The following is a 27,355-nucleotide window of genomic DNA, read 5'->3' as shown; positions in this document are numbered from 1 at the left end:
TTAGTCTTGGTTTAAAATTTTTGAAAATATTGTTTTCGAAAAGATCGGAAAATTTCACAAATGTTTCATATATTAACATTGAAAATCGGACCATTACTTGCTGAGATATCGACAATAAAAAATGGTGGGTTGTTTGGGTGAGACTTAGAAAACATCAATTTTCCTGTTTTTAAACCTTTGCATTGCAATATCTCAGCAACTAAAGGTCGTATCAACAAAGTCCGAAAAAGCAAAATATAGAGAATTTTTTCAGCTTTTCAAAAATATTTTTTCCAAAAGTGTGCAAACATGTGCACTATTTTAAAAAAATGAAAAACTACGACAATGTTCAAAAAAGTTACCTAAAAATGGATTTAACTTGAAAACGGTGCACTTTATCAAAATTTCACTGAAGTACTTTTTGATTGCAAATTTGATTTTTCATCGAAAAATGAAGTTAAAATTTTTTTGCGACCAATATTTCGATTTTTTGAAAAAATCAGTATTGATTAAAAAATTCATAACCGGGTCAAAGATTTTTTGCACAACCTGGAAATTTCTGTAAAGTTGGCATTTTATGTCCTCTAAAACATATCAGAATATAAAAAAAATTAAAAATAGTGTTTTTTTGCAAATCAAATTTTAGTGATAAAAAGTTAAAAAAAAAATCACCAAATTTTTTTTACAGTGTATCATTTTTTTTCAGTGTAGTCTGTATCCATACCTACAACTTTGCCGAAGACACCAAATCGATCAAAAAATTCCTTCAAAAGATACAGATTTTTGAATTTTCATACATCATTTTTGTATGGACAGCTGCCAAATTTGTATGGAAAATTTTATGGACATACTAGTGATGCAAAATGGCTTCTTTGGGCATACCGAAGGCACCAAAAAAGTTTCAGTCGGATTAAAAAATACAAAAAAAAAATCGAATGACCGAAATCCTAGAGAACTGCTCCCATACTTTCAAAAAAAGTTTAAAGGCAACATTTAAAAAAAACATATTTTAATAACTTATTGAATTTAGTTAAACAACTAAAAATATTTACCAAAAAAAAAACCATTGTCAAACTCAAGTTGGAATCTGTTTTCAAATATTCAATCTATATGACAAAATGAAATAGAATCATAACTCTAAGCTGGCCATTAGGCTCTATTTTTATATTAGTTTTTCATTAACTTAATCTCTTGTTCGATAAACAAAAATTAATAGAGATCATATGATTCATGAAAAATATTATGAAGATCTGTGTCAAAGACTCCAATATCAATTATGATTTTGAATGTCTTAAACAGCTTTTCCATACTCAAATATATTTAAATTGTGAAAAGAACCTTAAATTTAAAGTAAGTTAATAAAGCAAAATTGAGCGAATTCAATTTGAAAATTGCACAAAATATTACAAAATTATTCAAGAGTTAAAATTTTTTTTTCAAGCAAGTATGCTTAGAATTCCCGACTTTTCCCGACTTTTTGACAAAAAATCATAAATTCCCGACTTTTTCCCGATTTTTGGCGGATTTTGGCGAATTCCCGACTTTTTCCCGATTTCCCGACTTGAGTGGCCACCCTGTATAACCCATAAACTACTCTGAAATGGTTTAGAATTTTTTAAATCCAAGATGGCGTCCAAAATGGCGGTGATAACATATTGAAAAAAAAATCAATTTAAAAAGCAATCAAATATTCAAATTCAACTCAAATGGGGTCACAGAAGTCGACTTTGATGTTAAAAGTAAGAAAATTTAAAAAAAAACCAAAAACAATTTCGTTGGTTTGTTTGGTTCGATTCTCTGAAGTCTCATTCAAACCTTCGGATAATCGAGTCTGGACTGTATGTATAAAACATTACACAAAATTAACTAATTTGAATTTTTGATAAAAAAAACTTTTTTCACTTTTTACTTTTTTCGGATAAACTTTCTAGCAATCAAGATTGACTAAAATCACGATACTCCTTGAAATTTACACTCGTTATTCGTTAGTTCAGATGAAAAAAAAATCAAATCAAAATTTTAATTTAAAACAGAAATGTTCAGTGACACTTATTCCGGGCCTATTACATGTTGCTTTTAAACCTTGGTTTATAAATCATTTTCCCTTTTTACAATTAGCTGATTGCATTTATTATTCGTTTTTTCCATTCTGTAATACCCAGCTCAAAGGCATACTTTTCAAGCACTTTCCCAGGAAAAAGAATCCCCCCAAACTCACCCTTCAACTGCCGCCCCAGCTGATCGCAGGGACTCTTCTCCAGCACGCACATAATCTGCCGGCTGACGATGACCTGGTTGTTGAGCAGCCGGTTCAAATTCTGGGTATCGTTGGCCGCGACCTGTCCGCCACCGAGGACCAACACCAACACCGCCAGCGCGACCCCGACCGCCATCAATCTACAGCTACTGCTGGCGGACACTCGTGAAAACGTCGTGGAACTCATCTTCTTCCGTTGGAGGATTTTGATTGGCAGCACAGTGAACTGAATCCCACACACAAACACAAACACACACCACAATTGCTAAACTTGATGTTCTGGGAAGAACCGCCGACACAAGATCCACTGAACAGAAGAGTGCTCAAGGGTCGCCCACTTTAGCCGGACCACATTGAATTAAGAGCGTGATTATGTTGTTGATGGTATCGGATTCGAGATTTCCTTGGAACACCACACAAGACCGCACACACTTAAGAGCTCTTAAAGTTGAAGAACCGACTAGAGAGCGAACGCTGGGCTATGGCACTGACCGGAAGTTGGCCAATTATGGTGACAACACTCGAGGGAATTAAGCCTGATATGTAGATTAAGATTCCCTTTCCTTAGGAACAGCCGAACTCACTGAACTGATGTGATATGTGGTTGTTAACGCACGACGACGACCTGTGTGTTTCACGTACTGAACTGTAATCTAGCAGAGGAGAGTGGAACCTTCTGAATCAGACGACGGTCGACATCGGACTGAGGTCCGTACCGACTGGTGCGATATGTTTTATGCTACCAAACATCAACCTAGCTGTAGAGTAGGGTGGCAATTCCGTCCTTTTTGGTCCTCACCATCGTCACAGAGAAAGCTTCCCCCCGAGTAGGAGAGAAAGTTTCGTTCTCTCATCACGCGCGAAGAGAGAATTATCAAAGAGTCCTTTGGAAATCACATGGTTGTGAAACACGTGGAATGAAGGAAAGTGCGCCAAAACAAAGCAAAGAGAGAGAGAGCTGAAGAAGGATCTCCTTGGCTTGAGGAGTGTGTTTTACCTACTTGTTTGAATCGGAGGATGCTTTTTTTGTGTCTGTTTTGCTTGGAAAAGCTTTGCCAGAAGAGGGTTCTTCAAGTGGAGGGGTGTGAGTGCATGCCTTCTTCCGGTGTAAGCATGTTTTTGTTGTGATGGGAGTTGAAAGAGTGTTGAGAAAGGGTTGAGTTGATGCTTTAGGAACGGTATCAAGTATGATTATGAGCAGTAATTTAATTAGCTGGTGTGTTTAACACATTGTGCAATACTTTTTGTTGATTTTTGGAAGAATACCCTTAATAAAACGTTTTTTTTTACAAAATAACATCGCTTTAATAGAAATTATGCTAACTCGGTTTTATCTCTAACTTCGATTCAATTCGGTTCTATTTGTGAATAATCAAGTTTTGATAATTCATTTCATAATCCTTACAGAAGCTTTCAGTTCCTTTAGTTGTGTGTAACGTCTTAATTGATTATGGAGGAGTTATTCATGTTAACTAATGAGAGCAAGAGAGCAATTCTCCACCAAACTCGGTAATGGATTTTATAAGTATTTTTTTATTTGGCTCAAACTTTGTGCGGGCCTTCCTATCACCAAAGAAGCCATTTTGTGTCACTGAACTAAAAAAAAAACGTTTCTTAATCCACCTTTAGGTGGTTGGTGCTTGGTGCCTTCCTGGCATTTATGAAGTGAATACACTACACAGCCTCAAAAAAGTGTATTAATAACACTTATTTTTGATCAAAATATCTGAGATCAGGCCTAAAAAAAAGTGTATTAAAAACACTAAAGTACTTATAACTTTTGATAGGGTTGTCAGATCTTCAATCTTTTGGGCTTGTTGGAAAGGTCTTTTGATTACCTATCCAACGATGGGTCGCATGATAGATCCGGACAACTTTTTCATCAAAATATTTGAGATCCGGCCTCAAAAAGGTGTATAAATAACACTTAAGTGCTTATAACTTTTGATGGGGTTGTCAGATCTTCAATCTTTTGAACGCATTGGGAAGGTCTTTCAAATACTTTTCTAATAATATAAAGCATGACGGGTTTTCTAACTAAAACCACCCTTTTACAATCTTCCGAAATTTAGTTAAAATCTTTTTTTAGCATAACTTTTGAAGTACTTTTCTAAACTTCATAATATTAACTAGAGTCTTGTGGGACCCCAAGACGGATCGAATGAGACCAAAACGGTCCAAATCGGTTCAGCCAGTCCGGAGATAATCGTGTGCATATTTTTCGGTGCACGGACTTACAGACATACACACGCACAGACATTTGTTCAGAATTTGATTCTGAGTCGATAGGTATACGTGAGGGTGGGTCTACGAGGTCGAATAAAGAAGTTCATTTTTCGAGTGATTTTATATCCTTTCCTCATTGAGGCGAGGAAGGCAAAAATCGAAATCTGTTACATTTCAAGGATTTTTTTGATTGATTTGGTGCCTTCGGCAAAGTTGTAAGTATTGATGAGAAATTTTCAGAAATGAATAGGTACACGGAAAAAAATTGGTGATTTTTAAATTAAGGCCGTTGCAAATTTTTTTTTTTTTTCGCCCCCCCCCCCCCCCCCCTTCAATATTGGTCTGAAAAAAAAAATGTGATTTTTAAATTAAGGCCGTTGCAAATATTTTTCAAAGTTTATGTCGCCCCCCATTCAATATTGGTCTAAAAAATCAGAGGGCAAAAAATACTTTTTCAGAAATCTTCAAAACTTCCTTGAAAAAACAAAAAAAAATTCGTCAATATTTTGATATTTTGGAAACTAATGATGGCAAAACAACTGGACAGGTGTATAATGCATTTTAAAACACTTTTTCATTAAATGTGGAAACCATTGCTCGAAATGTAAATTTTTATACTTTTTTTTATTTTTTTTTGCCCCCCTCTCCCTTGTGTTTGGTCAGAGTCGAGGGACATAAACCTTAAAAAAATATTTGCAACGGCCTAACTTTTTTTTACAAAAACTCAATTTCACCAAATCCATACTTTTTTAATTAGTGAATTTTTAGATGTTTAATTGGATTTTTTTTAATTTTTTTAACCGATATTTCCTAAAATTTGTTGCAGTGCGTGGCCGAATGGTTACGCTGTCCGCTTTGTAAGCGGATGATTCTGGGTTCGATTCCCATCTGCTCCAACCTTCCATCGGATGAGGAAGTAAAATGTCGGTCCCGGCCTTGGTTGTTGTTAGGCCGTTAAGTCATTCCAAGTGTAGGAGTCGTCTCCATGCCATAAGTACAAACAACACACCAAACCAAGCCTACTCCGGTGGAATCGCTGGCGGCGGTTGGACTCGCAATCCAAAGGTCGTCAGTTCAAACACTGGGGTGGAAGGTTCCTTGGAGTAGAAAGAGGTTTGGGTGCCCTCCCCATTCAAGCCTTCGGACTCCTAGGTTCGAGCAGAAACTTGCAATAGAGACCACAAAAGACCCGGGGGTCGTTAATGTAGATGGTTTGATTTTTTTTTTTGATTCCTAAAATTACAATTTTTCAAAAAATTATTTCTCTGGAATCAGTCATTTTGAGTCTCTTCAAACATACTAAAAAATCGAAAATTTGGAAATACTAATTTTGGGAATCCAACTTTATGTGGAAAATGTTTAATTCTGATATGGGTATGGTTTAGAGTGCATTTTTTTCTGGATGGTCCTAATTACAAAAAGATATTCATCTATTTATGTACATATTTTGTATTTCCAAACCAGCAAATTTTATGGAGACTTGTATCGAAGAACTTATGATGCAAAATTGTTTCTTTTGACTTTAAGAAAGTATCAACAAAGTTACATCCAAATAAAAAAATACCAATTTAAAAATCGCGGAATAATTTGCAAAACGACTTAGTTTTCATTTTTTCATGAAATAAATGGTAAATTTGGTTACCGTTATTTGGGGCGAATCAGAATACAGGAAGCGAATTGGGTCATCGGTTTAAGCTTTGTTACTGCCCAATATTTGAATATTTTTGATTGGTTTCGCACAGAACAGAAACACATCAACAAAAATAGTGCATCGATTTCCAAATGTCAAGCTTTTGAGTGCTCTAAAACCAGCTGTCGCTATTCAGACTGTAGTCCCGATTCATCCCAGATGACAGTGTGAAATGTTAATTTACAAAATATAGCAGAAATTTATTTCAAATATTCACTGTTAACGCTGATTGTAAATTTTTGTTGTAAAAATATCCTTTTGTTGTATTTTCCATTAAACCGAATTTAAAAAAAAATCCAGTGCCTTCCCGTTTCACCGTAAGTTCAAATGAATAAATGAATTCAGGTTTATTAAATGGCCTTCATAAGTCATTTAAACTTATTTTCATATATTTTCATCTTATAAATTATAAATTTTATTTTAATTTATTTTATTCATTTTTTGTAGATACGAATTTCTGGTAGTAACCAATATTTTTATTATTCATATTCAAGGTATAAAAATTGAAAAATAATTCAAATTTAAAACTGGTTTTCCCGGCTCCAAAAATATTTTTAATTTAAAAAACGGGGTTAAAATATCTCCAAACCATTTTTAAATTCCAAGAAAGCATAAAAAGGACCTTCGTTTTAAGCAACTTAAGAATGTAAAATTTGTTTGACAAAACAACTTAATGCTTCTGCAATCTGGATCAAGTCCAAAGAGTTCCACCAGTTTGCACGTACTAAACGTTGCTTCTGTGGCGAAAGCACTTCCATCATGGAGCCACTTATCTCCCTTGCGGTGGCTGGCTGGCCACCCATTGCAAACCATTACAAATTTATCAGCTTTCGTCGCTGTTTGCTTTCTGGCGAGGGCAACGAAGGTGAGGATTGTGGTGGGTGACCCTCGCAATTACCGGTACGGAACGTGGACGGAATTTCTGAGGGCCCCTTAGCGAGCGGACGAAGAAGCACTTCCGGTTTAGGGAGATAGAGTATAGAACGGCGTGGTTTATCTTTAAATACAGAACAAGAAACAGGTGGTCCGGAGTCTTCCGGGTGAAGTGGACTTGCGCTCCGTCTTTTGGGACGAGGGCACCGCTGAGAAGTTTAATGAATATTTATAAACGGAAGAGATCGTAAATCGAAAAGACGTTAAAGTAGTAGATGATGTTTGCTTTCTTGCTGGAACCGACTGTTTCACAATGTGAGATTTTTTTACTGCCATCATCAGGGGAGAGATTGGGTCATACAAATTTCAGCATTTTTGCATGACCCAATCTCATCTCCCAGATTCTATGTTACCCCTGATGATGGTAAAGTTTTAATAAATCTTTGAAGTTGAAATAACCAGTTTTCAAGTTGAGAAACATGAAAAGATAAGAACTTTTTTTTCCCAAAATCATGAAAACTGCATTTTATAGCATAGCATAGCATTGGTGTCTACCCGTAGTTGCTACTCTGTTATTGACCAGGACCTCCAAGAATTGCTCCGTGGACCACAGATGAAGAGTAGGAACCAATCATCACCACTTCGCAACTTTCAAATGTCCCTATCATGCTAGCCAATCACAGCGCCGGCCACGACCAGTGGTAAGACACGGGGGAAGTGGATAGGAATTTTAGTCCGATACTTGAGTGATGAAGACCGCTAAATCAGCTGCGTCTTCGACAAAGTATCACTGGAGGTTTGAGGGTGTTAGTAAGATGGGTGTGAAGCCAGGATTCACCGTGGTAAGTGATGCGGCCGGTCAAATATCTATTTATAGTCCTTTATTCTTCGTATGTTCTTGGATTCATTTTTGGAAGCTTTCCAAATTCGGTTCACCAAGCTTTTTGTGGTGAATTCTGGTCGTGTTGAAAGTTCAATATTCGCCTAACAATTATGCAACCAGTGTCCTTGAATTCAACTTGCATTCAATATTGCATTTTCCTTTTCTTAGGTTCACACAGATTCCAATCAAGTTTCTTGGATTCTTATAGCATTCTTAATCCTTCTAGACAGCTAAGCCTCGATGGTCTGGTGGTTAGCATTTTTGTCTGCTGACCCAAAGGACGGGGGATCGAACCCCGCCGTTAGCCAATGAATTATTCCTTCTTTCCATAATTTCTCGATAGGGGCAGATGGGAATCGAACCCAGAACCTTCCGCTTACAAAGCGAACAGCGTAACCATTCAGCCACGCCTACCCCATGATAAATCATGAAAACTGCATTTTATAATCAAAAACTTAGTGTACTGACTTTTAAAAGAAATGGTGGACATATTTTGTAAAGTTTATTTTCTTTGACTTTTGCCAAAGTATAAAAGGATAACTTAAAAATTAAAAAATAACCAGCCATTGTTTGAATATTTCAATGAAAAAAAAGTTGTAAAATGCAATTTACCCTTAACAGTTGGCAATAATTTAAAAAAATAGTTTTCGCGGTTAAAATTATTTTCAACTCAGAAAAAAACTTTTTATAATATTTTCAGTTGATATTTTGAAGGCTTTTAAAAAAATATTTTACTCCCTGATTTTTTGAGCCAATATTGGTGGGGTCCACCACAAACTTTGAAATAACTGTTGAGTAAAAAAATGTGAATATTTACACAAAATAACAAAATGTTGTATAGTAATATAGTATTCAACTCAAACAAATAAAATTGAATTTTCCTGTGTTGGTACTGATACTTACATGCTTTGGCTCGTTTAAACATATTTTGGATTTTTGAGAAATTCTGATGTATAGTACAGCTTATTTTTTCTCTGAAATTTTTTAAGTATTTTGGAAAATATTGATTGCAAAACAACTGGACTGTTGTTGGATACATTTTGCGAGACTTGTTTCAAGGAAATGTTGAAATCATGACTTGTTTATTATTATTATTTTTTTAATTATTATTATTACTATTTCTTTTATTTTTTGTCCCTCCTTGACTTTGGTGAGAGTCAAGGATTATAAAATTCAAGAAAAATTAGCAGCGAACTAATTTATGTAAAAAACATATTTTTTATATCAGAAATGGGGATAAAACAGTGACAAAAATTTAAATACTGTATTAAAAAACTTACACAATTGAATTTCAATGGATTCAAACTCAATTTGTAACTTATGTTTCCATTTTAAAACAAAATTAGCAAAAAATCTATTTCCATTTTTTTATAACTTTTGGCAGTAGCATTATTGTAATTATGTCTCCAGCATTTTGAGATACATTTTGCTACATTGCAATGGCATAGAGCTATCTAAGCCCGATCTCACACACACTAGCACACCATTTGTTTTGCTGGCCGGTACAAAATTTAACCTCACTTTTTTTCGTGTACGTACACGCAATACATTCACACGTAGAGAACTCTATTGCCATTTACTATTCACTTAAAACAAGTCACAAACACAAACTCATTATTGTGTAAGGAGTTACATACATGTAGAAAAGCTTGGAATTTCATATTGCAGATATTTATTAAATCCACTTAAAAGATGATTTTCAAGCACTCCTGAAAGTTTCATAAAGATATTTCATGATTTAAGTGAGTTATAGGCAATTTAAGCTCCAAACTTTGCCATGCGCAAAGCGAACTGTCAAACTTTATGATCGTTTTTCTCTGAACATCAAGTTGATTTACGGGTGCCACGATATCTCGAGATGGGATGGACCAAATTGGCTGAAATTTTGGGTGAAGACTCCCAAGGCATATCCTGTGTGCATGACGAAGACCGATCTAGAAATTTTGCATTTTCAAAAAATTAAAAAATCAAGAACTGGCGATATTTTATATGAAAAACTTCAAACATATTTTTATTTTTTTTAAATAAACTTTTTGAAAATCAACCTTCGTCATGCACACCGGACCGGTTTAATGAGGCTTCAGCAAACTTTTGAGCCAATTTGGTCAAAGCAGTGTTGAGATATCGTGGCACCCGTTTTTTGAAACTGCTAACTTCAAATAGCTATATCTCGGGAATGATACCAAATGTCTTCAAATTTGTTTTGTTAATAGAAGAATGCTCATAACAACCTCTGACATTTTTGGCGATTTACATGTATGTAACCCTTTAAATGTATCCATTGTTTTGGCAACAACTCGAGTTTTTCAAGCTGTCTCAAACCTCAATGAAAACAACATAGCATAGCATAGCATTACGGGTCTGTACCACGCTGTAAGGAGTGCCACAATGGTCTCAAACCTCAATAAAAACAACACTAAACAAAATTGATTATTTCGACGGTAACATTTCAAAAGGCATCATGAACATTTTGACACTTTCTGGGTTATTGCATATTCTGAAAGTACTCCTAATAAGCCATATCTCCACTAAAAATGAGCAAAAGTAACTTCAGTAAAGTCTGTTTAATAATGATTTTAAATAAAGTAACATAAACAAAATCTCTGCCATCAGCAGTGCCTGTTTATATAACCCTGTCAACCTGTCAAATAAAAGACTACATGAACCTCGTGACGAAAAAAAAACATAACAAAAAAGCGCCCCCCTCAATGACAGCAGGGTGATATAGACGTTGGTGATTTCAAAAGTCGTTATGTTTGTTTTTCTCAAAAATAATTACTATTAACGGAAATAATGTTTTATTGAATATGGATGATCAAGTATCAATAAAAGCAACGTTTTTCATCTTTTTTATCATTAGAACATCTTCTTTTGCCTTTATATTAGAATGGGAATTGAAAAATGATGCCTGACATTCAAATGCGTTTTTTTCTCAAAAAGGATGGTTTGTACATTATGCTTTTTGAAATGTTGGCATCGATTTTAATGAACGAAACAAAGCAAACGTACTGCACCAATAACTGACCATTTCAAACATCTGTTATGTCTACCGACGCGCCATCTGTACGTCATTTGTCTCTCACATTCAGCCGGTGAAACACGCCGTTTGACAGACGGAGCGTTCAAGAGCAGAGAAGAGAGGGAGCGCAAAAAACATCAAAATAAAAACATCGATATCTCGCACAAAGTGCTAATCGTAAATACACGTAATCAGCACTCGTACGAGCAACTTTTTTTCACTAACATTATTTTTCTGTGGTGCACAAAATCATGAAAAAGGTGGTCGTGTTAAAATCCGAAAGCGACAACAGTGACACCTACAGCAGTCTCCTCCAGAAGCATGGCTTCGAGCCCGTCCTGGTGCCAACTTTGGATTTCTCGTTTAAGAATTTGGACGTTCTGCGGGATCGATTACTATCGCCGTACAAGTACTCCGGCCTAATTTTCACCAGTCCGAGGAGTATCACGGCGGTGCGGGATGCACTGGGTGGACAACGGTTGAAGGATGACTGGCGAACGCTGGAGAATTACAGTGTTGGGGAGACTTCGCATGATTTGATATGCAATCACCTTCAGCTGAACACGAAGGGTCAGCAGTCGGGAAACGCGAGCAATTTGGCCGACTTTATCAAGACGGACCTGTACAACAAAACGATAACGTTGCCGTTCCTGTTCCCCTGCGGGAACCTCAAGCAAGACGTCCTACAGTACAAACTGTCCGAATACGGGTACTCGCTGGACTCGGTCGAAGTATACGAAACGGTGCCCCACAAGGACCTGGAGCGGAACCTGGTCCAGCTGTTCCGCGGTGACGCTCCGGCGTTCCTGCTGTTCTTCAGCCCGTCCGGCATCAACTACTGTTCGGCCATCTTCGAGCGGAACAAGCTGGACCTCGGTGGCTGCCGGATCGTAGCCATCGGCCCTAGCACCAAGAAGGCCATCGAGAACAAAGGCCTGACGGTGTACCGGACGGCGGAAAAACCCTCGCCTGAGTACGTGGTTGGGGCCCTTTTGGACACCTAACCGGGTAGCGTTGAGTAGTTTGTAGTCTTACCCTGAATCTTTACTGTGTGTACATGTTTTACATCACGTCCCCGCTCAGGAACTGGCTTCCGGCGGGGGCGACTAAATTATACTACTATATATGCTGTTACGAACTAAAAAGAAGCAAATAGATTTTTCTCCTAGATGAACGCAGACTAAATGAAAAGGTTGTTGGTAGTTTTTAGAGTGCGGGCGGGCAAAGTTACCGTGAAAAGAGAAATGTTAACAAAAAATGGACGTTTATTAGGTGAGCATGGGGGCTAATCCAGAACAAAAACGATGACATTGTTTTCACTTTCGTAAACACATGTTAACGAAAATGTCGACGGGATTTGCCCCCATGTAATCGGCCGTAGTTGTTGGACTTTAATGAAATGTTGAACTAGTGTTGAGACGAATCGGTGCGCGGAATAAATAGACATTCAAATAGTTATTTTTTATGATTAAATAGTTTTATGTAGTTGGAACTAGTGCACCGATGGAGTCGTGTCAAGTCAAATTAAATGTGTCAATTGAAGCGAGTTAGCACACATCGCCGTTTTCGTTCCTTTCTTGTGAAGACTTATTTTACACAATCCGATATTACTGATTCTGAATCTGTTGCGCACCTCGTCGTACGACGTCGAAAAGTCATTAGATATTGAAATGTGTAGTTACATTTAGTCAACAATAGTGGATTTTGAATTTACTGCTTTTACTTATTTTTAATTAGTGATAACAAAAGAAGATGACAAATAAAAATAAATATTGTTTGGAAAACTTTGTGTTTTGATTAAAGATTATTTGCATGTTTGTGTGTTTATATTAGAAAAAAATGAGGTAGTAGTAGTTTACTCAACTAGTTGTAAAAACATGTTTTTTCAGTTCGTTTATTCAAACAGATTAAATGAGTTGTATAAATACGATAAGTGCTGAAAAAATAGTTTTCGACCTAGTTGAACTTCTCAGCACTCAAGACTCTGTGTAACTCCATTGTGAAACTACCATTTTTTTCCTGTCTAACTCGAATGAAACATCGGCCTACTTTTCTTCATAAAAAATAACAAATTCATAAAGTAATACTTTTCGATATAATATACATTTTTCTGTACCTACACTAGCCTGTCCCATTTTGAGGTCATGTCGAGGAATTTCAGGTGCTCACTTCTTAAATGATAGATTATGATGTTAGGAACAATGTTTTCTTAGACAAGAAAAAATAATAAAATACTTTCTCGCACCCCCTAGTCGATTTACTGAAAAAAGTCACTTTTTTGAACAAATTTTCTAAAATCGCTTGGAATCAATACAAAAACTGTTTCGATCAGGTGTGTATTATCTTCAAACGATAGGTTTTTGTCCATAGATTAAGATGCACTATCAATATTGGACCAAAATTTAAGTTTTTGGACTCTCCCAGGCGGATTTGTGTCGAAAAAATTGCATTTTTTCGAAACTTTTTTCAGAAATGTTCATTTAATTTAGAGTAGCCTATTTTTCCCAGTAAAACCAATACATGCAGCTTGTAGGAAATTTCATGGCAAACATTTTTCCCTCTGAGAAAATCCAATTTCGACACTCCAGAGCCGAGATATTTGAGTTTTAGTGAGGAAAAAAGTGCCAATTTTCAAAATTTCTCAGAATTCAGAAGCAAGGCCTACTAATTACACGATGTAGCAAGCATATGTCTCAAAGGTCAGGGTATGCTTTCTTATAGTAATTTTTGCCGCTGAATCCGAATCTGAATTCAAATTTCGTGTAAACAGTGATGTTTTGGAGCTACACCCTTTTGGAATGTTATTTGCGTGTTTAAGAGGCAGTTTTTGTAAATATTGCTCGGTTTGTTCTAGAGGTCGTATCGAGGTGCTCCGATTTGGATGAAACTTTCAGCGTTTGTTTGTCTATACATGAGATGAACTCATGCCAAATATGAGCCCTCTACGACAAAGGGAAGTGGGGTAAAACGGGCATTGAAGTTTGATGTCCAAAAAACATAAAAAATCTTAAAATTGCTCTCATTTCCGTAAAACTTCATCAATTCCAACTCTCTTAGATACATTCAAAAGGTCTTTTGAAGCACTTCAAAATCCAGACATCCAGGATTGGTTTAAACTTTTCTCATAGCTTTTGTTTTTTTTTTTAAACCCTCAATATCTTTTTGCAACAGCCAGCAACACCCATACTCTTTTAAATCAAAAGTTAGGGAATTTCATGGACTATAAGCCTAATAACTTTTTGGCCAATCGCATTTTTTCTCATAGTTTTTCGATTTTTCTTTAACAAACATTTTACAACGTTAGTTATTGTCCTGTAGGCATCCATAGCGGCACTTTTTAGTCTCACTTTTGTCATATTCCAAATCCTCGGAAAATTCAAACTTCAATGCCCGTTTTACCCCAATTCCCTTTGTCGTAGAGGGCTCATATTTGACATGAGTTCATCTCATGTATAGACAAACAAACGCTGAAAGTTTCATCTAAATCGGAGCACCTCGATACGACCTCTAGAACAAACCGAGCAATATTTACAAAAACTGCCTCTTAAACACGCAAATAACTTTCCAAAAGGGTGTAGCTCCAAAACATCACTGTTTACACGAAATTTGATTTCAGATTCGGATTCAGCGGCAAAAATTACTATAAGAAAGCATACCCTGATCTTTGAGACATATGCTTGCTACATCGTGTAATTAGTAGGCCTTGCTTCTGAATTCTGAGAAATTTTGAAAATTGGCACTTTTTTCCTCACTAAAACTCAAATATCTCGGCTCTGGAGTGTCGAAATTGGATTTTCTCAGAGGGAAAAATGTTCGCCATGAAATTTCCTATAAGCTGCATGTATTGGTTTTACTGGGAAAAATAGGCTACCCTAAATTAAATGAACATTTCTGAAAAAAGTTTCGAAAAAAAGCAATTTTTTCGACACAAATCCGCCTGGGAGAGTCCAAAAACTTAAATTTTGGTCCAATATTGATAGTGCATCTTAATCTATGGACAAAAACCTATCGTTTGAAGATAATACACACCTGATCGAAACAGTTTTTGTATTGATTCCAAGCGATTTTAGAAAATTTGTTCAAAAAAGTGACTTTTTTCAGTAAATCGACTAGGGGGTGCGAGAAAGTATTTTATTATTTTTTCTTGTCTAAGAAAACATTGTTCCTAACATCATAATCTATCATTTAAGAAGTGAGCACCTGAAATTCCTCGACATGACCTCAAAATGGGACAGGCTAACCTACACTCAAAATCAGAAGTATCCCTCAAAAGGATACTTTCTATCCTTTTTTCAAGTTCACCCGGCGTCACCCTTTCAAAAGGGTATGTCAAAATCAGTACATTTTCGATACCCTTTTAAAAGGGTGACGACGGATGAACTTGAAAAAAGGATATTTTTGACTATGAGTGTAATGTTATTTTTGGCGATGAAAAAATTTGCCGTTTTAGAATGACAAAAAAAGTTAGAAGTTTCACAAGGAAATCGCAAAAAAAAATATTGGTTGTTTTTCATACACACATTTTTGTTTGCTTATGTATCTAAAGGTCTTATTTTAATTACTATTTTTGTCTGCTAAAACAATTTATTTAATTTTGCATACAAAAAAAGACCATGATTAAACCAGCATTACACCTCCTCCGATTATTTATCATTCTCATTAAAATTAACATTTAGTTCAACTTTTTACTATTTTAGCAAGGCTATTACTTAATAATATAAAACAAAGATTTTGTCAAAAATTATTCCTACATATCAAAATTCAATGATGCAATAAAATTAAAAGACTATCAATTCATTGTTCCCAAATTGATTGCAAAAATATGAAAAATTAGAGGATTAGGAAATTCCACTTAAAAAACATGTTTGTTCAATTATTTGCTGAGATATTCTTACCAGGTCCTGAAAATTTTACGTTTTTTGATAATTCTTAGAAAACATATTTAATCCTATTTATTGCCCTTTCAGATACTACAATCTCAGCAATCGTTTGACCAACACTACTTGTCTTAGGAACAAATTGAAGTCCAGACTCGATTATCCGAAGTTCGATTATCTGGGATTATGGAAGTTCGGATAAACGAATCATGAACAAAAAATTGTGTGATTTTTTTCATTTTCTTATTTTCAACATCAAATTTGAGTTCTACGACCCCATTTTAGTCAAATTTGAGTTGTTGATTGCTTTTTGCATACCAAATACATTTTTCAGTATTTTGGATTTAAAAATTAAATCATTTTAGAGCATGTTATGACCCCAAACATGCTCTAACAAGCCCTAACTCAAACAAACAAGCTTAACAATCAAAAACAAGACAACGAAAAAAAATCTTAAATGGATTATCCGAAGATTCGATTACAGTCATCCCACATATTCGGAATTTAACTGTTTTTGTTTTGTCTTAAAATATGTTAAAAATGGTCTTTCCAGCTGAAAATTTGGCAAAAAGTTCAGAAATTGTTCTTTATTTAAAGAAGTGGAATTATATTTTTCATGTGAAACCTTTCATTTGTCACCGTTGTTTTCCTTAAATCCTTTAAAATATTATCACTTTCAAGTATAATCCAAATAGCTTCGATTCAATTTCCCCCTGCGAAGGACACCCGAGTACTTATCACAAATGAAAAAAAAAATATCCTGCTCCATCAATAATCTCCCTTAATCCTTAATCATCCCCTGATAATTTCCACAAACCAGATCCCACCTGCAGCAAGCAGCCATCGCCGTCTGTCGGCAAAATATGTAATCACCATTTGTGTCACCTTTTATGAAATTGATCCAATTTCGTTGATTCCAGCTTTTTTCTTCTTCCTCGTAATCGTCGTCGTCGTCGGCGGCGTTGTTTTTAAAAATTGTGCAGCTAATTATCATCGTTTCGCTGTCTGCATAATTAAACTCTCTTACGGGTAATCTGGTTCTTTTCCCCTTTTCCCTGGGGACCACCTTCCCGGTGCAGTCTCACGAGCTCCGATTAAGATATTTTTGGTTGAGCTTTTTTGCTCTGCTTTTACACTGACAATTAAGCTATAGAAATGATAAGGAGTTTGTATTTGCATAGAGTCGTCTACCAAGTAATTTCTTTCTCGGGTAGGAGCTTCATCTAATATCACCATCAACGTAGAGTAGTGATATCTCAGAAAGTTAAGCAAATTAATGACATGCTCGAGGAAATCAGTGTTCCCCTCAATCCATTATGGTGTCCACTTACGCACAAATTGAGCGACTTTTTATTGTTTTATATATCAAATGTTGCCTTTACGTTAAGCCGAATACTTATTACACACACAAACAACTTTCCCATCCGTTTAGCGTCGGCGGTTCGACCCACTAAAGTACGCTAAGAAACGGCTTTTAATTAACTTGCCAACCGATTTTACGGTCTCGGTCCGGCCTGATTGAAGCCACCGCCGTTGCTTGCCGGCAGAAAGGGATTATTCCGGCTTCTTCTGGGCGATCTGGTTTCCGGGAGCTCTGCAAAACCAAACAGGTCAAATCTTGCTTCGCCGACTGGTGATCATAGCTTACCGTTGAAATCTACGATACTTGGGGAATAGTCAGTCGGGGAGAGTGGTTCGAAGACCTGCTGCTTGGGACGAGGCTTTGGGGATTGGCGGACCTCGAAGGCTTCCTCCGCGAACGGGTTCATCGTGGAGTTGTCGTAAGCTGGAAGAAGATGAAGGTTAGAGGTTACCCAATCAAACCGTTCTCCGGTTGACGGGTTCATTCCGCTTCGAATTCCGCTTCGAAAATTGCTTCGAAATTTTCTAAACGGTTTGTCTGGTTGGGTTCCGCTTCGATTCCGTTTGAGCAATTTTTGCACAAGGGCGACACCTGCTGGTGTATGGTGGAACCTCGATGACATTTCGCCGCGTTTCGCCGAAGCGGTTTTCTTGTTGATTTTTGGCAATCAAACGTCAAAGTGTTAGGAAAAAAATCGGAAAACTTGTTCGGTCATGTTTTCATTCGCGCCACGTTTTTCGAAGAAAAACTATTTTACTGTGGAAATAAAAGGTGAGTAACGCTGCATTTCTGATGATTCGGACTATTAACCCAATAACCGACGACTCCTTCAGATTCCTGGCCACCGTTCCCGGGCTCGGCGGAACCGGCTTCTTTCATGTGTCTTCCAGTTTCTCCATCCTGTTCAGCTTGTCGGACCCACTCTGAATCTTGTTCAGTGAGATCTTCAGCTCGGTCAGTCGCGCGCTCCGGCTAATCTTAGCCTTGATCTGGTCCATGGACATTTTGCTAACGCTATGTTTCCACCAGAGCAGGAACCTGTGCAACCTTCGTCGGCGCTTTTGGCGGCACTGAACTCTGCCCTGGCCGACGCCAGCGGCTGGGACGTGGTGGCCAATTTGGCCTTGGCCGGACTGGCCTAGGGGCGCTTCTTTGGCGAAAGCATCTCCCGGGTCTTCTAGTTAACGGCGACTGCTCCGATGCGCTTGATGGACCGCGTCGCCTTCGTAAACCCGTCGTGTCTCCGGCGTTGCCGCCATCTTTTTCGTCGTTCTGGCGTCTGTGGCCTTTTTGTCATCCCAGCCGGAAGCAGCAGCGGCGGTCGCTGGTCTCATTTCTCGGTCCAGTTTTCGCAGGATATCATCATCGTTTGCATGTCGACGAATCTGGCGCAGGTGCAGGCTGTGGCCAAGGGCCGTAATAAGGCGGTACAAGACTATGGATCGACTGGGCGAGGACATGGTCAAGTGTTAAGTGAATGTACACATGGAGGGCCGTCGGGGAACTCGAGAAGTTAGAGTACCGAGGCAAAACAAACTGGAGTGTTGCGAGTTGCGTTCCGTGGAAGTACTCTACCGGAAGTACATCTTGCGCATCGTGGAAGATGACTGCTGTCAAAATAAAAAGGCCAACTCGGACATGCAGAACAGATAGCACCTGCGCTTCAGCGGTTCATCCTCAGGAGTCGGTGTAGTCGTGGCACTAAGATCGAGGTTGAGGCCATGGACCAGACCAAAAGCGAGAATCTCGTGAAACTAAGCGAACGAACGATAAGGTCAGTTTGAGTAGGATTTTGCGAAATTAATTTTTAACACCGGGTTCTGTTTTAGGCGATAAAGAAACTAATTATGGAACCGATCAGGGTGCAGAAGAGCGTCAAAGTTGACAGGCACATCGGTTGTGCACGTCGGGACTGAAGGCCGATTCCGTGCCCAATTTAAGGTCCCTGCTACAAAGGCCAAAAATTGAACGGCGCGAGCCAAGGAGGTGGTAAAGGAGCAGCTGGAACCGGAAGTGATTGTGGTTGCGTGGCGTAACCGGGGAGTTTTTTTCAACAAATTCCAAAAAGAGAGAACTTGGTGTAGCATTCTACATTAAAATCTTTTACTTCCTTCCTCCTTTCAGGTGCAGCTTCCCCTTCCAAATCCAGCAGCAGCAGCTCCGGCCAAACGAGGGCGCGAGAAGGCGACCGCCGAATCGGAGGCTGCTTTAGTAATTTTTAACTTAAACGTAGCGGTCATCAACTCGATCCTCGACTGAGAATGGGAATTTTGGACTTTTCAGCCAATCATCTGGCCCAGTTCGACCGTGTTGCGCCTGTAGCTGGCGGACAAAACTCCCGGCAATATTTCCGAGGCTTCGATGGACGCCTTCAAGCTGATGCAGGGAGAGTTGCGGTCAAGGACTATCTGAGGAACAGTCACGATAATCGATTCTGTGGCGATCGGAATCTGTAAGGTCAGTTTGGGTAGAGGATTTGCCAAAATGATAACTCAGGTTTCCTTTTTTAGGTGTGGTGATGACCGTGGAGAAGCGTATGACGTGCTGTTGACGGAACCGACCGAGGTGCAGAAGATCGTCGAGGTTGACCGGCACATCGATTGTGCCAAGTCGGAATAATGGCCGATTTGACGATCATGGTCAAAACGACAGTCGGATGGCGTTTGGATTCTATGACACGCAAGAGCCACCATGAGGATGAGGAAAAGCACCGCGCCATAGTGACAATTCTACGGTTTTTGACGAGAAGGTAGCGGAGGCGTTTGCGTGGGAAATGTTAGCCCCGACATGACCGAAGTCATCATGGGAATGTCGCAGTACTGGTGTCTACTGGTTATACAGCAGCAACCACCGCCAACGGGAGTGCTGCGCTAGCATCGTGTTCTGGAAGCACACTTCACGCCACGCCTTCACACACTGGGAGGTCAGATTTTCCCGGGACCTTCTGTTGAATCGCTGTCCTGATTGGCCTCGAACATGGCTGGGTTGAACCTGGGAGCTCCTGAAAACAGTGCGTTCAGCTTTGGAAGAGCCCTTGGCAATCTGGTATCGACTCTGGCATCACCTTCGCGACTGCTGGCTGGTGGCCCCTCAAACAGCCCGTTTCCGTTGATGTCAATGCTGCCGACTGGAACCGTTGGAAACATTGGCCGTGTGCCGCAAACACTAACCGGAGACAAGCGGAACATGGCCGGTGCGGGACAGGCGAGTTTCCCCGAGATCTGAGGTCAAGTCTATCAGTGCATGTTGCTGAACCTGTTCGAGGAGTACAAGTTCTTCCCGCATTATCCGGATTTCGACCGAATTGAGCCTGAGCGAGGTGGAAACCATCGGCAAGAACCCCACAAACAGCGGGGAGAACACGAGGCGACAGGATCGCCGTCAAATTCATCTCCAAGACCGTGCTCGAGGAGAACGTTCCTTCCGAACCTTCTTCTCGCTGACCCGATTGTGGCACGCTCAAGTGTTCCGTACTGCCGCTGAGCAACAACGCCGACTTACCCCATTCAGGAAGAGTCTCGGGCCATACACTTTTGATGGAGGAGGAACTGAACGCCGAAGTAACGACGTATAAGGCAGCACAGGTAGGTATGAAACGGATGGCCCATTGGCCCACCAAAAGATAATTCAACTTTCTTCGAGGAGACGAGTGGAAGTCGTCAACAGTTTTACCGCCAAGTACGCAGCAAAAGCCATTCCTGTAAAACGTCCAACGTCAGAATAGGTTAACCTTACAAGGCACCGTCGAGCACGGACTGACGGTGGACGGTGAACTCGACACAGTTTGATTACGCCGGTAACTTCTGTATCTCCTGGTCCAAGAGATGACTGGCCAAAATTTCGGCATCAGCATTTCAGATGCTTAAACCAAGTGTAAGTGCGATTTTTAATTTATTTATTTTCATTTAGGGACCATCCATAAGCCACGTGGACACTTTTTTTTAGAAATCCCCCTCCTACCATGTAAACAAATATCCATACAAAAAAAACCTTTTGGCATGAAACCACACGCATAAAGACTGAAAGATTTTTATGCTACTCAAAATCAATTGGGATCAATTTGCAAAAAAAAATCACATTTCTAAAACAACTAAGATACAAAAATTCTAGAATTCTAATATATTTACAAACAAATTCAAAAATTCTTCAATTCTGAAATCCAACTGAGCAATTCTAGAGCTTTTTTCTAAAAAAAAAATTTCATTCTAAAATTTTAAAATTTTGGAATTATAGATATCAAAATTATAAAATTCTAAAAATCTAATATTATAAAATTCTCTTCATCATGATATTATACGCTTTTAAAATTCTAGAAATCATTTCATTTCCAAATTTTGAAATTCTAGGGTTCTAAAATTCTTAAATTCCAAAATTCTGCATTTCAAGATTTCTTAAATCCTATAATTCAAAATTCAGTTATTACAAAATCAAGTTCAGAATAGCGGAATTTTAGAATTTAAAACTAAAATTTTATAAATTCTGTTATTACAAAATCAAATTCAGAATATTCGATTTTTTTAAATTACAAAAACCAAAGGTTCTTTAATTATTTTATTTTAACAATTTTAAATGCTTTAATTCTAAAATATAAAAATTCTAATATACCATTTTCAAAATGCTGTAATAAAAAAACAGTTTCAATATCGGAGTATTGGAATTTTAGATTTGGCTTTTAAGAATTGTGAAATTTTTTAATTTGAGCACTCTGAAATTTTAAAATTCTATGATACTCAAATTTTGAATTCTTTAAATCCTAAAATTCTCACATTTGTTAATTAAAAATTTCTCAGTTGTTTAAATAAAAGAATTGAAAATATTAGAAATTTGAGTATGTGAATTGATTTTTTTTTAGAATTTTGCGATTTAAGAACTTCTAAATATCAAAATTATTAGAATTAAAGTATCTAAGGATTTCAGTATTTTAGATTTAAAGAAATCTCTAAGTGTTGAATTTTTGAATTTTTAAATTTAAAATATTATATTTCTAGATTCTCTGAATTTTACAGTTTTTCATTTTTAAATGTTTTTAATCACAAAATTTTGAATTGAAAGAATTTAGATTTTTTTAATGTTAGAGGTTTTAGAATTTCAAAATTCAGTAATTACAGATTTTCAAAATTCACAATTTTTAAACCCCTTAATGTCTCATAGATCAAATCTAAAATCCTTCTATTTTTTATAATTACAAAATTATGAATTATAGGAAAATTTGAAAAAAAAATAATTTTAAGAACTAAGAAACTAGGATTTTGAAATTTCAGATTTTTAGAATTTGAATTCTGAAATACAAAAATTTCAAATTCCCTTAATAATTATTTTATATTTATATCTGAAATGCTGAAAAACTAAATTTTCAAAAAGTCAATTTTTAAAAGATTTATAAAATATGAGATTTATAAAATATGTGATTTTGGGATTTGTAGTTTTTTTTTATTTACCATTAACTTAGTACTCTTTAATTTTTATTTCTTTTTCATTTTTAATTTTTCATTTTTTTATTTTTTTTCTCATGTTATGTTGCGACGAGATCATTGGGAGTACATCAATTTCTCAAACGTCTACAAAAAAAAACTGGATCGCCAAACATGTAAGAATAAAATTATTTCAATGATTTAACTAGAATCTGAACAATACTTAAAATTGCAGAGCCGTCTTTATATCGGATAAGGAGGACAACAAAGCGCCGGATAAAGATACCATCCAAGTTGGCCGAACTTACGGAAAAAAGTTCACCGAAACAGACACATGGAGGTGCACGAGCTGGCAGTGACCATGACCAAGCAGCTGGGCCGTTGTCATCACCACCATCACCTTTGTCATCCCGATGACCACCAGATGGCCTAGATTGGAGCGCTCAGCCGAATACAAATCAATTGGGTGTGGACGGAACGCGAAGGTTGCTCGGAAATGGATGCGCGACGAGAAACTTCAGCCGTGGAAAGCAAAAGTTTACGCGAGCTTCAAGACGGACAAGATCACGGAGGAAATCGATCGGAAGCTGTTTGCCTAGTTTGGTTCGATTAACCAGATTCTAATGCACACCCTGGTCAACAACAACGCGTGCGACGGGAAGGACTATCACAGGTGGTTGGCAACGCGGTAACCCCAGCGGTACCAGCGGCGGGCCAACCGGTACGGGTTTGTGTTAGTGGTCATCAAGATCAAGCTGGCAGCACCGGGTTTGGCTGATTCCACCCAAGATCTGACCGGAATTGTCTCGTCAAACCAGTCTTCCATCATTAACGCGGGAAGTGTTGGTCCCTTCCAACTTCTTCGGAGGCAAGCCGCCAATTCCTACAGATTCCACTGTCCGAGGGGCTAAGACACTACGACGTTTGGTCGTACTAGACCAAAGCAGTTCCAATTTGAAGACGTCCGGGCTTGGGTTATGTTGGCCAGTTACGAAGCGGATTGCGAAACGACATCAACCGGCAGCTGGGCACGGCCGGGGAACCGGTCAAATATGAGGAGATTCAGGTCGAAGGAATCTACGCGGTGCCGTACGAAAACTGCTTCTACCGGGTTGTGGTGCTGGAGAAGGTCTGGACGGATTTCTTTAACTTGTTTATAGGTTATGAATGACAAACCTCTTCCTTTTGTTTCAGATCGCCTCGTCGAATAGCTTGGTTGGTCATTCCGTCAACGGAGTTGCGACCGCCGCTGCTGTTGATGAAGACGGCCCAACTTTGCCTTCGGTTTAGGAAAGCGCCAGCTTTCCGGAACTTTGTCTGTGACTTCAAGCAGGTCGACATCAACTACTGGCCGCAAATCCCGCAGGACAAAAGCATCGTCCGGATCGTCCAGATTACATAACATCTTGATGAACTCGCGATGCTGTACCGGGCTTAAGTCTTGAAAGTCGTCTCCGCGAACGCCGTCGAAGTCTTCGATCTGGACAACGGCTCCATCAAATCGGCCCCCTCGGACAAGTTGCGTGGTTCCACAGGGTTTACCCGCACCGCCGTTAAAAGTCCCGGACTGATCATCGAGTAGCTGCAAGACTTGAGGTCCACCAAACGTCTCCTGCAGCAACTGTTTGAGGTCAAGTCCTGTATGTTCAACGGCCGTCGCTGACCGACCTGAAAATGAACCGCTCGCTGGGTGTCCTGCTGCTGGAGAACCACGACAAGAAGCTCAACGAGGCGGCCAAAGCGGAAAAGCTCAAGAGCGAGCACAGGAGGTAGAAGCTGCTTGGCAGGCCAAGGCAGAAGCTGGACGTAAACAGCAGGAACAGGAAGCGGAAATCGAACGCAAAAAGTGCGAATAGAAAGAAGCCACTTCGATATTTTGTCTGTTAACCTACAAACATAATAATTAAAATAAGGGGACTCAGGGTTGGGCCGCGTATTATTCAAAGATTAATATAACGGAAAATAAATAAAACTAGTTTTCAAATAAGAAAATCAAGATAAATCAATCTTTCTGGTTGAATTCCAATAATTTGGATTCAACCAAAACAAAAAAGAAAAACAACAAGAAAAAATAAGAAGAATAAGAAGAAGCTGTCAAAACTAACCCGTCCATTCCGTTTCGATTCCGTTTGAATTCCGCTTGAACCGATTTGCGGCGAAAACTCAAACGGAACCGGTTGTTGCGTTTGAAACGGAATACGGTTTAGAATCTAAAACGAACACTGTTTAGAATTCGAATCGAACTTTTTTCGCTCAAGCGGAATTCTAAACGGAATTCAAACGGAACGCGCTGAGTGGGTAAGATCAACTCTAGATGTGACTTTTGAGTTTACCGTATTGTCCATCGGCACGCTCGCTGTACGGATCTCCGGTAGGGAAGAAGCTCGGCACGATCTGGTGTGGCGACGGGAACATCGAGATGTCAAACTCCTTCTTCTTCAGCTCGTTCCGGTCATCATCCGGCTGCTCGCGGCTCATTTTGGAGATGCGCCGGTAGTCCTTGAAGAAGTCGATCTTCCAGATGCTGTACAGCACGAAGATGAAGGCCGCCACGATGCACAAGCTGATCGCGATCCAGATCAGGAGGACTTGCGAGTTTTCAGGCATCTTGTACGCTTCGATTCCGATCTGGGCCAGCGCCATCGCGCCGTAATCGTTCCACATGCGCTCCAGGTTCGCCTCGGACAGCTGGTACTCCTGCTTGGGAGGTTCGGTTGTGGAGACCGAGATGTAGCTCTTGCCGAAGAGTCCGTTGAGTCCTTGCGGGGATTGATCTTCTTCGACGGGTTCGGGACGGAGGGGTACGGCGAAGCGGAGCGTTACACACTCCTCGTAGTTGGGCCACGTGTCCGGACACTTCTGGGCTACGATTCGGATGTCCTCGGGCTTGCTCGGCCTGTACTTGAGCTTGTGCTCCTCCACAAACAGATTCGTAGCATTGGACAGCTCCACCCGAACCTTTGCCCACGTATCCAAGGCTTGCATCATTGCCTTAGTGACGGATATCTCCTTCCGGATCCACTGGTACTCCTCCTGTGGAACCGGTGGCTCCGTAGTGGTAGTCGTAGTCGGTTCTATCTTGGTGCCGAACGGTGCGTACGTCAACCGGAACCCTCGATAATCGTGAGGCTCCGAACCCGCCTCATGCTGAGACAAAAACCTCACCGAGAAGGTCGTCGTATGGGCGATCAAAAAACGCACCGGCTCATCAATCTTCCCAGTAAATATCGGTCCCTTTTCATCGGTATCGTTCACTGTTCCACCCCGAATGTGCAAGAAGTCACTGGTAGGATCCAGATCGAGCTCGTGGATCGTTACCTGAACACCAATCCCTTCGGAAACGTTAAACTCCTGATAACCTTCATCAACAATATCCGGATAAGGCTGAGGATACCCAGGCGATACAAGTTCAACCTCCTCGGAATGCTCCTTCTTATAAGCCGCAAACTTGGCCTCCAAAGTCTCAGTGTCCGGTACGTTGTAGATCTTCGGAGACTTGATCAACTTCACCGGGTAGTCGTTCAACAACTCCTCATCCGATTGTTCGACCAAGTTATCCTCTCCAGAATCTTCCACAACGTCCTCATCGTCATCATCAACCACACTCTCAATAGACCCAACAACCACACCATCCTCATCCCCCACAGCCAACGTCGTCAGCGAATCTTCCCCCACCAACACCACGGAAACATTCTCCACCGTGTAGTTCTCCCCTTCGGAAACCTTCGGCACCTGGAACGCGTCATCGTAGTAATCGTCGTAGTCATTCTCCGCGTCCCCATTCATCGTCTTCTCCGGGTCCATCCCGGGTGGACAGTTGACGTAGTCATCGATCAAGGACGGTGTCACCGCGTCATCGCCGGTGACCACGGTTTCGTCCTGGTCACCGCTACCTTCGTCCAGCTGGCAGCTGACGATCGTCACCAGTGCTACAAAAGTGAAGGGATTAGAGTGGCATCTTGCGCACGAATCGCGATTTGCGAGTTGTTGACGACTGCTTTGAGTCAATACAGTGTTTTATCTTATCACTTGGAGAAGAAAGAGCCATTTCGAATCGATGGTCTCGTCAACTGGCGAAATTGGTCGTCTCAAACTCACCGATTAGAAGAAATCCAACCGACTTAATCGAACACATTTTGTTGAAGATTTGACTTAGCAGAAGTACAAATGATCTCAACCAGCGATCGTAGCTTAATTCATACCGATTAGATATTAAATTGATATTTTCCCCAAATAAAAATCAACAAATGATTTCAACTTCTTAGGGTTAGGTAGCTCGCGGCAGACTGAGCTGGAAAGGCGACCTGGAGACCCGTTATCACCCACTCAGCGAAGAATTGTTCTTATCTGATAACGACGAGTCGTCGTCGGGCAGATAGTGTGATTGGTGGGGGGGAGCGGAAGCTAGGTTAGGAAAATAAAAAGCATTCGCGCGGCGGAATTTGTTTGTTTAGTCTTGCTTTTTGCGAAAGTATTTGAAAAACACCTTTAATGTCTTTTTTCTAGACACGTCATGATTTTTCAAATCGCTGTTATCAATGTTCTGGCTTCTGTGACGTTTAATGGAATTTCCAGGCTTCAAAATCTTGAACCCAAAATGCACGCTACGCTGTACGCAGTCGAAATAACCCCTAAATGATTCATCAAAAGCGACATTTATCGTCTGTTTTTCGAATTTTCAACTTTTAAAAGCCAAACCCCTATCACTGTCATAAATCGGCCATTAGGTCCGAACCGGGCCGCGGGCGCAGCCCGACTGTCCACATATTTCATCCTA

At 39.3% G+C, this 27,355-nt stretch overlaps 3 protein-coding genes across 3 annotated transcripts in view; 1 reads left to right on the top strand and 2 right to left on the bottom strand.

Annotated features, from left to right (window-relative positions):
- LOC120427065 (putative odorant-binding protein A10) overlaps positions 1-2,939 on the bottom strand; it is a 58,784-nt gene extending 55,845 nt beyond the window's left edge. The window contains exon 1 of the mRNA XM_039591903.2: positions 2,198-2,939. Coding sequence (XP_039447837.1) covers positions 2,198-2,423 — 226 coding nt within the window. The 5' untranslated portion in view covers positions 2,424-2,939. The remainder of the gene's footprint in view (positions 1-2,197) is intronic.
- An 8,114-nt stretch (positions 2,940-11,053) lies between these two features.
- On the top strand, positions 11,054-12,714 carry LOC120427066 (uroporphyrinogen-III synthase-like). The gene has a single exon (XM_039591904.2). The coding sequence runs from the start codon at positions 11,179-11,181 to the stop codon at positions 11,929-11,931; it is 753 nt and encodes a 250-aa protein (XP_039447838.1). The 5' UTR covers positions 11,054-11,178; the 3' UTR covers positions 11,932-12,714.
- A 4,384-nt stretch (positions 12,715-17,098) lies between these two features.
- LOC120427062 (uncharacterized) lies at positions 17,099-26,881 on the bottom strand. Its single transcript, XM_039591901.2, has 4 exons — positions 26,677-26,881; positions 24,912-26,507; positions 17,453-17,590; positions 17,099-17,398 (listed from the first exon to the last, which is right to left on the bottom strand). Exons 1-4 carry the CDS (start codon positions 26,711-26,713, stop codon positions 17,301-17,303), a joined length of 1,869 nt encoding a protein of 622 aa, XP_039447835.1. The 5' UTR covers positions 26,714-26,881; the 3' UTR covers positions 17,099-17,300.
- Between the last annotated feature and the right edge of the window lie 474 nt (positions 26,882-27,355).

This window comes from Culex pipiens, chromosome 2 (assembly GCF_016801865.2).
Source record: "Culex pipiens pallens isolate TS chromosome 2, TS_CPP_V2, whole genome shotgun sequence".
In the NCBI taxonomy this organism is placed as follows: Eukaryota; Metazoa; Arthropoda; class Insecta; order Diptera; family Culicidae; genus Culex; species Culex pipiens.
This window is presented reverse-complemented; position numbering and strand designations above follow the sequence as displayed.